A 12,460-nucleotide genomic window follows, 5' to 3' on the forward strand; every position below is an offset into this window, starting at 1 on the left:
AGAGGATGGAACAGCCGAGATGGACCAATAGGTCCCATGTTATCCCAAAACGTTATGTTTTTGTAAGGCCTCATCTGTTCTCTTGAAGCTGACCATTTTAATATTCCTTTTTTTCATTATACTCAATAAATAATGTAGTAAAAAAGCTTGCAAAACATAATATGGTCAGATGTAATTAAACAATGAATAAAATAAAGCTCTCTAGAGAGAGGTCTTTTTCTGGAATTGTTGTATTTCAGGTTAATTGATTGTTCTTCCATCTGGGCTGTCTTATTGATCTAGTTTTTTTGCTTCCTCCAGTGTTTAATCTGGTCATCAAATGTATTATTTTCTTGATCATTTGACTTCCATATCTGCTTTGTAGAGCCTATGAGAAGACCTTAATGACTGCAGTAACTTGTTGTCTATGGGAATAGATTCAGTGCTTCCTGCTTCTATGATCACATCAGAGAGTTGATGCTGATGTTCTATAGGTTCATCATGCCAATTTTCAATAAGAACATACTTTATTTATATTTGAAATGTGAGGAGGTAAACAGCACACTTAAAATATTTGATTTAATTTTTTTTTAATTTCGTGTGAAGGTACATGAGGACTATCTGCACTAGCTGTCCCTGATTTAGGAGTAAAAGATTAGAAGGAAGACAGCTAGTTATCACCCACCACAGACTCTTGGGCTACTCTTTTACCAATGAATAGTGGGATTGACCATCACTTTATAATACTCCCATGGCAGAAAGGGCGAGCATGTTTGGTGGTATAGGGATTCGAACCTGCAACCCTCAGATTGCGAGTACAGCGCCCTAACCACCTGGCCATGCCAGGCCTGGATTTAATTGCTACATCAGTGTTTATTGTTCAGCATAATTTAGTTGATTAAACTTTCAGAAGTAAAAGCTGTATAATTTTTTCACTATGGTGAGGATATTTTGACAGATAAACTCCAAAGCTAAGCTTATTTGGTATTTATATACAACTAACTGTTATGTAATTAAATTAGAAATACTTATATTTGTTTGTAGTTCAGTACAAAGCTACACAATGAGGTATCTGTGCTGTACCAACCACGGATATTGAAACCCACTTTTTGACATTATAAACCTCCACATTTACTGTTGTGTCACTGGAGGGCTTTGGAAATACTACCTTAAATCTTGATATTTCCTATACATTTCTTTTTCAACATGAGCTATACAGAATTTTCTTCTAATAACTGGTTCAAGTTATTGTAACTCCTACAGACTATAATTTCTATCTTTTTTAGTTCAAATGTGTTCTGCATTAAAATATTGGTGATCAATATGTTAGTTCCTACATTTTTTTATGCCACAAAAACAATATTGTAGCAACTAATATTAAATTTTTTATCAAGTACTGTATAATAAAGTTCAATACATTAGGTAACATTGTCAGAATTACATTTTAAAAATAATTCTCAAAACTGGTTATATTACTTACGTATTTGATTACATTATAAAGATATTTTTACACTATTTTTTGTATGTACATAATCAGATAATGTGATACCATTCAAGCAACAAATGTATGGTGATAAGTGTGTCTCTTACATAAACCAGACTCAAGTACTATTTGTCTCTTTCTATATAATTTACCTGTAGATTTACTAGATTTTTTCTTTTTGTTATAGGTGTGACTTTGGTTTCATCCAACTTTCAGTTTTTAACTCTTTTAAACAGTTGCTTTTACACAGACGATGAAGATGTGTTGACAGAAGCTCTTGGTTTAACCGCCACTTTGGCAACTTTGCAAGTTCAATACAATCTAAAGGCAAGTACGGTGGTGATGACAGTAAACATGTAAATTAAAAGTTTATCAACATAGAAGGTAGCACCAGTATGTTATATTTCTTTTAAGTACGGTGGTGATGACAGTAAACATGTAAATTAAAAGTTTATCAACATAGAAGGTAGCACCAGTATGTTATATTTCTTTTAAGTACGGTGGTGATGACAGTAAACATGTAATTTGAAAGTTTATCAACATAGAAGGTAGCACCAGTATGTTATATTTCTTTTAAGTACGGTGGTGATGACAGTAAACATGTAATTTGAAAGTTTATCAACATAGAAGGTAGCACCAGTATGTTATATTTCTTTTATATGGAGTGTGTGTGGCCAAGTATGTCAAACAGCAGATCAGATGGTCCAAGGTTCAAGCCACTACACACAAACCACACACTAATAATAGCTAACCAGATGTGGGTGGTAAATAATAATTGGTCAGCAGTTAGTTATTGGTGGCTATGTCTGTACCTCAAGAGTCTCCGATCTGACCGTTTAGCTGATGTATCATGTAAAGTGCCATTGTTTTGCATATCAAGCAGCAAATCAACATTAATGTACTTACAACTTAACTTATTACCTGTAAGAATTAGTAAAATCTAAATGTGAATATTATTATCTATCTTACAAATTCATAACATTAAAGATAAATGTTTCTTAAATGGACATAGAAAGCAAGATCACCATTGGCTAAACAATCAGATTACAGAGCTAATTCGATCAATTATACTTTCTTTTATATGTTGGTAATAATCAATCTTTTTTTTAATTATTTTTCAGCAATTTCTTTTACATACAGATTATAGTGGAGACACATATTGTATGTGCTTGATATTCAGTTCAATAGAATACAGTTACTAACAGTAAATCAAACACAACGAAACATGTCCATGCTTGGAAGCTTGTGTAGTCTTTCTAGTAAATTTGAATTTTTTTAGAACCAGCACATGTTTGTTTTAATACAAACATCACTTCAGAGCATTTATGTATTCAATGAGTAAATTCTTTTAAAGTGGAGCCACAGTTTGAAAGTCACCATGAAGCAAGTCCTAAACTGGATACAGATGTCTAATTTAAAAGTGCAAAAATCATCCATTAAGCTGCTTACTGGGTTTTTTGTGAAACACTTCCAAAATGGTGTCGTCCAGCTGAAGTCTGAAACTAGCAATGAAGATTCTCATAGAAACCATTATCTAGGTTTATGCCCTACAGATTGTCGAACAATTCTTCTGTTAATGCAGAACATTTTGATTCAGGTTAGTGTATTTGAAGAACTCAGAGTTTTAGTGTATGATTTATGGTTATAAGTATTTCACATGTAGATAACTGCCTGTGTTGTACTAACTTTAATAGTCCAGATTAATAACTCTTGGACAAGGTATTTACCTTTTGATACTGTAGTAATCCAATTTTTGTCATCTAGCTCTCATGGGCAGGTTTTGAACCTGGAACCACTTCTACTACAAGCTAGTGTTTTACCAATAGAGCTAAAGGAGTAACTCACTAGAAACTGCTATTAAGGCAGTTTTTAAAAATTCAAGTTACTACATTCTTCCCTTCTTTTCCTTGTACATTAAATATAAATATCTAACCTTGGGTTTTATATTTAAAAGCTAAAAACTTTTTTTTTTTTTAAATAAAGCAACAGATTTGTAATAACTGCCATAAATATAATGTTGACATTAGGTTTCAATTCTCAAAACAAATAAAAGTTAGACAGGAAGTTTGTAATCAATAATATGTATCCAAAGTATAAGAACAAATACTAAGAATATTGATTTAGCCTATTCATCAAGGTGAGGAATAAGCTAAGGCTGGGATTGAAACATTACATTCCCACATTCCTGAGGAATTTCATCTTTTTAGTTGGCTTTCCCAATTGGGAATGCATTTCTTTAGTTATGACTAATGAAAGTGAACATATTGCATGGATTAAATAAAAAAAATGGTTCACGAGGGAATGTTATCTTCCTGATAGCTTTCCCTTGAGTGAATTAAATTTTATTTAATAATTTCTATCCCCGTAAGTTCATGGCATTCATCACCTTGTGAGAAGATACAGCCTTCTCCTGGCACCAAAGATGCAAGGGATCTGAGGAGGTAAAAAAAAAGGGTGGGTATGGAAAGACAGAGAAAGCACCTGCATGACCTTAAGGTCTTCTGTAGGGAATACACAAGTTTGTAGGAGAGTGGAGCTCCCATTGGATCAATATTGAGGAGTGGCTCCAGAATCAAAACTCCATAATCTCTAGTGCCAAGCCTTGAGTAGAAGGAGTTGGAAAGAGGATGACCCTATGAGGCTCCCAAGGATAAGAAAAATGTTGGAATACCCTGTACTGAGCAAAGTAGAATACCAACGTGAACAGAGATTACTACCGGCAAGCTACCTCAACTAGAAGTTTCAAGCTATAAGGAATTCCTCCCAAAACTTTATCACAAAAGTAAGATGCCATGTGGAGGTCCCTGAGATAAGAGAAGGCAACTCCATAAAATAAGATATCCTAACAATTAAATCCCAGAAACAAAAGAACCAAATTGACTGGGACACTGTGGAAGATTTTGGAAAATCAAGGCGAAGAGAGAGAAAAGCAAGTTTCTCCAGTGAAGCTGTCAGGGTCACAATATAGAGTCTGTAAAAGAAGATGAAGTATAAACAGATAGCAAAGAACCTAAGCAAGAAAAAGATGAGAATGAACAGCTGGAGGAAAGAGGGAGACCAAGAATAAGAAGATCCTCAAACTGGAAGAAAAGATTCAAGGGACTGAAGCTAAATCTTGATTATGAAAACAGTAACAACATCATCAGATTTCGTATATTTGATTGATTAGTCAGAAAAACTTGTGTCACGTATTAGGCAGATTATTGCTAAGTGTATTGCTCACTTTTAGGTGTGTAACGTATTGAGCACTTTTAGTGCTAGGTATAAACTACATGTTGCTCTTTCCTGGTGATTAAAATTGAATTAAAATAGCATTTATATCTCAGACTAAAGCGCAAGGAAAAAAGAAGAATCATGACCATATGCCACAAAATAAAATTCTCAGGGTCTGAGAGTATAAGGCAGTTGGGGTTTTGTACAAAGCCAAAACAAAAAGCTCAAGCAGCAAGGTAGTCCAAGACTTAGCACAAAACAACTGGAGATAGAGAAAAAAAATGTCACATACCTGTGTACAAACAAAGCAGCAAAGGATGGGAACAACAGGACAAAATTGTTAAAAGACAAGGCAGACTCAGCTGAAGGAACAGAATCAGGAGGACAGAAATCCTTGATCCGAGATTAGAATGAAACCAACCACCTGATGCACAGTGGAAGTAACATCACTGACTGTTAAATACTTCCAGTCACCACTTAAACAGTAAAAATGTTTCCTGTTGTGAAGTGTCAGGACCTCAGGAGGTTTCTGAAATGTGAATTCATATCTGAGCTGGTCCATGGTACATAGACTACAATGACAAAATGTGAGATTAATTATCAAAATCCAAACATTGGGATAATAAAGATAGGGAATGATGCTTTCAAAGAAATCGTGTCACAGTCTTTGGGACATGTGTCTCAAAATCTCATAATTTCATTAAAAGAGGAAATTAAATTAAGAAAATATGATAATCTGAAGTAGAAGATTTAACTGAAATACTCAAAAATGTTGTATTTTTCTTTCTCAAAATCAAGAAAAGAAAGGTAAAAAAGATAAGTTCAAATGGGAACTAAAGTTTAAAATAATGGGTACAAGAATTCTGTAATTCGTAATGAAAAATGAAACACATTTAAAGCTAAGTAGCATTGATATTTGAATGAGCCTTTGTGAATCACAAGGTTCTCATGGTGCCTAGTGTCACCTCCTATTGTTGTAGGTCTATATTCTAACGCTAATTGCATCATAGACTACAACATTACTTGTTAATATGTATACAAGTAGAAGTTTGGTTCAAGGCTTTACATGAGGTAATAGCTATCAGCTATACGTGTCCAAAAATGACTTTTTGTCTCTGCAAGTAAAGCCATTTCTCTAAGTTTACAAACTATTTTTGTGCTTTGAAATGTAATTTTATTTCATTTTCTCTCTTTAGCACTATATGGCAAATATTGGTCAGAACTTGTTACAAGAACCAACTTGTTTATATGCCATTCACTACTTTGGGAGTCCATGTATGTACACATATATCCTAATTTACTTTGAAGCTACTAATGATTATATAGGAGTCAAATTAAAGTCATCTAATAAGTGTGAGCAAAATAATTTCAATATGGCCATGCTAGATTTTATGCTGGTATGAAAACAACAGTTTGATAGTTTGGTGTACTTTTTTTCTCAGTCACTTGGTTAGTGGTAGCTTATAACATGTAAATGTTATTTAAGCTTGTAACAGCTTACTGTTAACTTTTAACCTACAGAAGAATGCACTTTTAGATGATGAAGCTTTATCCTGTATAACCTCCATGTTTGCCTATCTTCATGCTACAGACACATTTTTAGGTGAGATGATCTCTTGACATTTTATTAATATTCTGATGACCATGATTGTTTTTTTTAGACTTGTTTTACGGTATAGCATTTTAACTGATTTTTAGTTCAGAACGTATTCATGTATGTAAACATTAAAGTTAGATCATTACAAAAACTTATGGGTGATAAAATCCTGAAACTGTGTGCCTAATGTCACCTTCAATTTTTCAGATGCATGGTGAACAATGATTGAAAAAACAGACATAAAGAAAAAAAATATATTAGATTGTATTGTCCTCCACTATCACTTAATACTTAACTTTTATATACTACTGGTTTTTAAAATATATAAACTAGGTAAGGCTTACATATTTGTTTTTCAAAGGTGTATATCCCTAGTTTTATAACTTTTTAATAGAGTAAGGTATATTCTTTGAATATGTATGAGATAAGAAAACATGATGTTATTACCATAGCAGCACAAACTTGCTTCTTTCTTTATAACAGTCTTTCCTTTTGCTCATTACTTCCAATAAATTTAATTACTGGTATTTGAAACAGAGCAACATCTGTTGTTGCAGCCTTGGACTAAGGTTGTTCTGAATGTTCGACTAAATAGAGAAAACTTGCAGGAAACTGACTCAAGAATAATACAACTTTTTTTGATGGTAAGTATGAAGAATAATCATTAATCTCTTTTGCAGGATTTTTCAGTTTCTGTAGTATTTACGTATTCGCTAGTGATTTCCTTCAAGACATAGTTTCTGTAATGTTTAATAATTAATGACAAAAATATAGCAATCTTGAAGAGGCTTTGTTTAAGTTGTGCTGTTATTTCTTGCATGGTGTTATATGTTGTAAGCCACAGGCTATGAATGGAAGCTTCACTGCTATACTTGGAGATGAATTACCTTAATATTATAGTATAATGTATTTTATTGGTCACATAAGGTTGTGTTTATGTTCTTTCAAAATGCAGTAGTATGACAGAGTATGATATTCTAGTCTATCTTGTTTTCTGTTGTTCTGTTTCTAGTCCTTTTTTTATTATTTTTCTTTTAATAAGTCAAACAGAATCTTTATGTCTTCATGTCAGATCCTAGAATGTAACCTTTACTCCAATGTTCAAGTAAATATCTTAATGGCTCAGACTGTCTAATCTTTTATATCATATTGTAATAAAGTTCTCCATCGTTGGGTGGTTTCTTTTGGATCATTTGGTTAAAACAATGCCAAGCTCTGTCAACATAACAATAACAAATTAATGATTTATTTCTTCAAAAGTATTTCTACAGGCAACATTCACTGGTATACTCCTTCACAAACAACGTTTAACAGAAATTCCAAAACCACCTAATTTACTTGCAAAATTTCCTCACTAACTGATTAACATCAATCACACTGACTACTGAACTTACTAACTCGATCATTGAATAACAGATACACTAAATAGAGGTTGCATTATCATTATGTCATGACAAGCTTCCTCTAACAAACAAACACTATAATATCAAAATTATAAATTACAACACTATTGCTTAAAAGATCTTGGAAGTGAAATAAATTGAAAACATCCAAAAATACTTTGTGAAAGACAAACAAATCATACCTGCTGAATATTTATAAATATATTTGTTTTAGAAGTGCAAGTATTGTACATATGGTTACTAATAATTTATTATATTTGCTGCAGTAGGTTACAGAGTTCTGTAATTAATACAAAATATAGGTTTTTGTAACTAAGGTACAGATTCAAAACAAGATTTTTATGTATACCACAGGGGTAGCCAACCTTTTTTGTGTCACGGGCCAGATTTTGATTACTAGAGTCGACCCGGGCCGCATTAAACTTTAAAATACAGTGCTGGAAAAAAAAGTGGCCACCCTGAGCTTAGTATTTTTCAATGCTCTGATACAGCTCTCATTTGGCTGTGGTCACAAAGAATCTTATATCAATAGATAGAAAACTTTTTTGGCTTTTATATGATGTACTTTACTTTTGATATTGTGCCATTAGGTGTTCTCTAGAGACCAAAAACAAAAATTTCATCATTTTTTGTCAATCAAGTTATCTCTGGTGGAAAAGACGTTTGGATAATACATCAGTGAATAGAGAATGAAGGGACCTTTCATTTGACACTTCGATCAGCAAAATCAGTCCACATTCAGTCAAGGAATCTTATGTTCATCCAATTCTGTCAGATTATCGAGATAGACTCATTTACGACGAGCTTGTTGCTCTCAGTTTGAATTTTAATCGTTCCTCCAGTCAGACCGCTGTCGCAAAGGTCGCCGAGACGACAATGAAAGAATGGATCAAATTGCCTTAGCCAAAGCCCGATGGAATGAAAGAATGAGTTATCGCCTCCTCGCTACTCGATAATCTTTCACAATTGAACGAAAAGTTATTCATTTCTATGGCCCGAGGCAACACTGGGAAAATCAATCGATTGCCTCGAGGCGATCGCTATTACAGCTGCACGACCAAAGCGTGCGAACAACAGTGACGTCAAGTGAAATTATCAAATGATGACGCACAAATCCCTCGTGCAAATTAAAAATAATGAAAAGGCTGTAGGGGCTGTCTAAGTATCATGCATGGGCCATAATACAGTGAATTTTATAAATGTTAGGCGGGCCGCAGAAAAAGACATCACGGGCCGGGGTTTGGCCACCCCTGATCTAAAGGATTCTTTCACTCGAAATCCCAGAAAACAGTTTAAGTTCATACCATTGCCAAACAATATCACTGAAAAATATTTGAATTGTAATTTTCATGATAGGTATTTTACATTTTCTGATGTTCAGTAAAGATTCCTGAATGTTTGAGGTAGATTGTATTATTTTTCCTGAACTATATGATATCCACTTTCATTTAGTGTCATAAGATTACAACTATACTTAATATTACTCTGGCTTTGTGACAAAGAAAAAAAACACTTGTTTCTAAATCAAATTAAAATTTATTTTTGCTTTTGTTCCAGCTATCTAAACAATAATTTGGAGTATTATACTGTCAGGAATAAAATATCAGGTGTTTCACTTTTATCATCTGGTTGCTCTATAAATTCTGTTTTTCTTATTTATCTACTGACAGGCAAATTTTGTAATAGTAAGTTTGAAACAGCATAGCAAATACAGAAAGTTTATGTCTGGTAACAGTTGTTAGAAGACAGAATATAAAAAGATATCTTACTTATTAAACATATATATATATAGATAGATAGATAATAAAAATGATAATATAAGTCCAGAAAATATGCAATACTTGGATAATGACATCAAAATAGTAAAATACTGGATTACCTCTTTACTTCATAGAAGTATTACGGACACGTGAAGGTTTGGAAGTGAAAATGGAAATTTCCAAATGAATAGAGCTAAACATTTTAGAAAATACTGAAAATAAAAAAATTAGTTTACAAACTACATTTAAGAACAACAGAACGATCATAAAGCCAGTCTCAAAATAAGCTAGAAACATCCACACTTTTGAAATGTACCAATTTCAAAGTAAACATAATGAATTTATACAAGTAGTGGCAACAGAAATACTTTTTGTAATTCTTGGGAAAAAAGAAAAGTGTATTCCTTGTACTTTCTATCCTTAGGTGTGTGTATGTAATAGTGTTTTCTTTAACAAAATTTTCTTGATACTAAAAACCCTCCACTACATTTATATATGTATATAATCTAAAGCATAAATTGTAATTGGTGAAGTCTCACAAGTTTGAACTAAAAAACATAACACATGAAAACGTTATTTAACTAATCTTATTACATGAACTTGTATGTTCAAGTCTTTAAAATCAGTTAAATGCTTTATTAAATTCTGAATCATTTTTTCTACACTTCTCTTAAACAAGCTAGTTGGCACACATATAAGCCAAGTAACAGACACTGTAAAATCAAACACAAGTTCCAAGAAGCTGTGCAAAATCTTGCGTCAATCATGCTGTTTTCAAGTTACTTTTTTCTAAACTTAATGTGTCATCTGATAAGCAAACTGAATATATAAACTTACAAATGGACCAAATAAATATTTCTACATCTTAGTTCACCAGGTGTCCTAGGTACAATCCTCTGTTAGTAGATATGGTCTGTGAGTATGGGAAACTTCTAGCTGAAAATGCAGAGATTGTAAGACATTCAAATCTACTCCAAGATTTAGCATCCACAGTAAGTACAAGTAGTTAAAAAAATAACATTAACTATACCACATTTCCTGATGTAATGTGGAATAAAAAAATTGCACTTAGATAATGTCTAAGACACAATAATGTGAATGTAATGTTTAAAGTATGTTTTAAAATTTCTTAGAAGGCTCTAAAATTTTCTAAACTCCTACAGAACCTCGAGGATACATTTCTAGTTTTTTGTGATTTTCTTTTTTTTTAACCGAGATGGTAAAAGACCAGTTTTCACAGTGGAACATACTTCCACAGCAGAGGATATGGCCAATCAAAGAATGTGTTAGGCCTCTATGTCACAGATTCTCTTTTCAATTTAACCTCTGGTGAAAAAGAAAAGGAATCTTTAACACACATATATAGCTGAAATACCAGTCAACTGACAGGGAATGTTTAAACTTAACTAAAACAATATACATTTAACAGCAATCCTATATTTCAAAGTAATAACTTGAACATAAACTTTATCTCAAAATTATAATAAAGCTTCTTCATAAACAACATTTGCATTTTGCTTTCCATCTACCAACAAATAAATATTTTGAGGTGATCCCACCCCTTGAACACCTTACATCTCACTGACCGTGAGAAAAAGCATGGTTTTTTAGAAACAACCCAGCAACTTTCATACTTTGATCTTGAATTCCTTTAGAATATTCAACATTGTCTAAAGCATCAACCTGCCAAGATTGTTTGAGATTGACTCAATAGGGTAGGAGTAATTAACCAACAGGCTTTACAAAATAGAAATAGGGTTAACTTCAATTTTGACCCCCTTAAGACATTCCCCATAGTTCATAGTGTTTACCTGAAATTTTGATTGAGATTGGCTCAGAGGAGTTAGGGTGCAAACAAACAGAAATGTTGTCTTTATATATATACTGCAGTTTCGCCTATTCAAAGCTCATCAGCACAACTTGGGTCAGCAAACCAAAGAAATACAGTTGGGCCTCTAATGATAGTGATATGTATATAATATCTATGGGGGTTTTGAGTCCTTTTTAACTCACTATATAGCAACTTTAATTTATGTTACTGTCAGCAAGGTTTTTCTAACATTTCACACGTGTACATCTTTGTTACTTTCTTTACAGATCCATGGAGGAATATACAGTAAATATGTTCGACCTGATTTAGTTTACAGTCTAAGAACACTTACTACAGATTTAGCAGAAAAAGAAAAGGAGGAAGAATAGTCTTAGTACAAGTTCACAATTTTTTCTGGTTCTAATTTTCTTGAATATTCTGTTCTATAGATTTCTGATGTAGTGTTTAGGGAAACAATAAACAATGTTTTATTTTTGGTACTAATTAAAAATTGTTTACATAGTAATGGTTACAAAAAATGATGAATAAGAAGTTAAACATTGCATGCTTAGGCCTACCAACTAGGTAACTTTTTGATCTTATATGTTTCCTTAACAAGTCCACAGTTAGTTAAGTTCAACCACTTTATTTCCTTTTCAAGATTTCAGAAATTACATAACACACTTAGAGAAGTCTCATAATGTTTACAAAATAAATGCTGAAATTAAATTTCCTACATATAGTGTGGTATATGGTATTGTTAATTTAAACTGACAAACAATTTTAGGGTACTGCTACATCCAATAATCTTGATTGGTGGTCACAGTATGGGTACTGCAGGCAAGAAACTTGGTAACATCATCTTCAGAAGAGCTAAGACACTGTGGTCCTGAAATTAGTGTTAGTCAAGAGTTATGGTGGACAACATTTTAAAAATAACAGTACAAATGTAAATATACAAAATTATGCTTCAACTGGAAGTATATGAAAGATGAAAAACCCAATCTTCTTTAAGAAATATTCTTTTATGAGCCAATATCTAATGTTTTTTCTTTATTGGTAAACTGTATTGTACTAACTTCCCTAACTCTGAGTTACTAACATTATATTTTTAGATAATCAATTAAAAAAACATGTAAACTTACAATAGATATATTGTTCTTACATATATATAAACAGACAGGATAATTCATAACAAGTAAAAGCCAAAGAAAC

At 32.5% G+C, this 12,460-nt stretch overlaps 1 protein-coding gene and 1 long non-coding RNA gene across 2 annotated transcripts in view; one reads left to right on the forward strand and one right to left on the reverse strand.

The window, feature by feature from the left end:
* LOC111088762 overlaps positions 1 to 11,634 on the forward strand; it is a gene marked incomplete at its 5' end in the record, with an annotated part of 31,015 nt that extends 19,381 nt beyond the window's left edge. Inside the window, 7 exons of the mRNA XM_022399677.1 lie at positions 1,650 to 1,789; positions 2,817 to 3,059; positions 5,872 to 6,072; positions 6,197 to 6,278; positions 6,810 to 6,916; positions 10,305 to 10,427; positions 11,533 to 11,634. Of these exons, the coding sequence (XP_022255385.1) occupies positions 1,650 to 1,789; positions 2,817 to 3,059; positions 5,872 to 6,072; positions 6,197 to 6,278; positions 6,810 to 6,916; positions 10,305 to 10,427; positions 11,533 to 11,634 (998 nt within the window). The remainder of the gene's footprint in view (positions 1 to 1,649; positions 1,790 to 2,816; positions 3,060 to 5,871; positions 6,073 to 6,196; positions 6,279 to 6,809; positions 6,917 to 10,304; positions 10,428 to 11,532) is intronic.
* Positions 11,635 to 11,875: 241 nt separating this feature from the next.
* LOC111088761 overlaps positions 11,876 to 12,460 on the reverse strand; it is a 5,588-nt gene continuing 5,003 nt past the window's right edge. Inside the window, exon 2 of the long non-coding RNA XR_002613186.1 lies at positions 11,876 to 12,134. This is a non-coding gene — a long non-coding RNA (uncharacterized LOC111088761). The remainder of the gene's footprint in view (positions 12,135 to 12,460) is intronic.

This window comes from Limulus polyphemus, unplaced genomic scaffold, assembly GCF_000517525.1.
Source record: "Limulus polyphemus unplaced genomic scaffold, Limulus_polyphemus-2.1.2 Scaffold4378, whole genome shotgun sequence".
NCBI classification, from domain to species: Eukaryota; Metazoa; Arthropoda; class Merostomata; order Xiphosura; family Limulidae; genus Limulus; species Limulus polyphemus.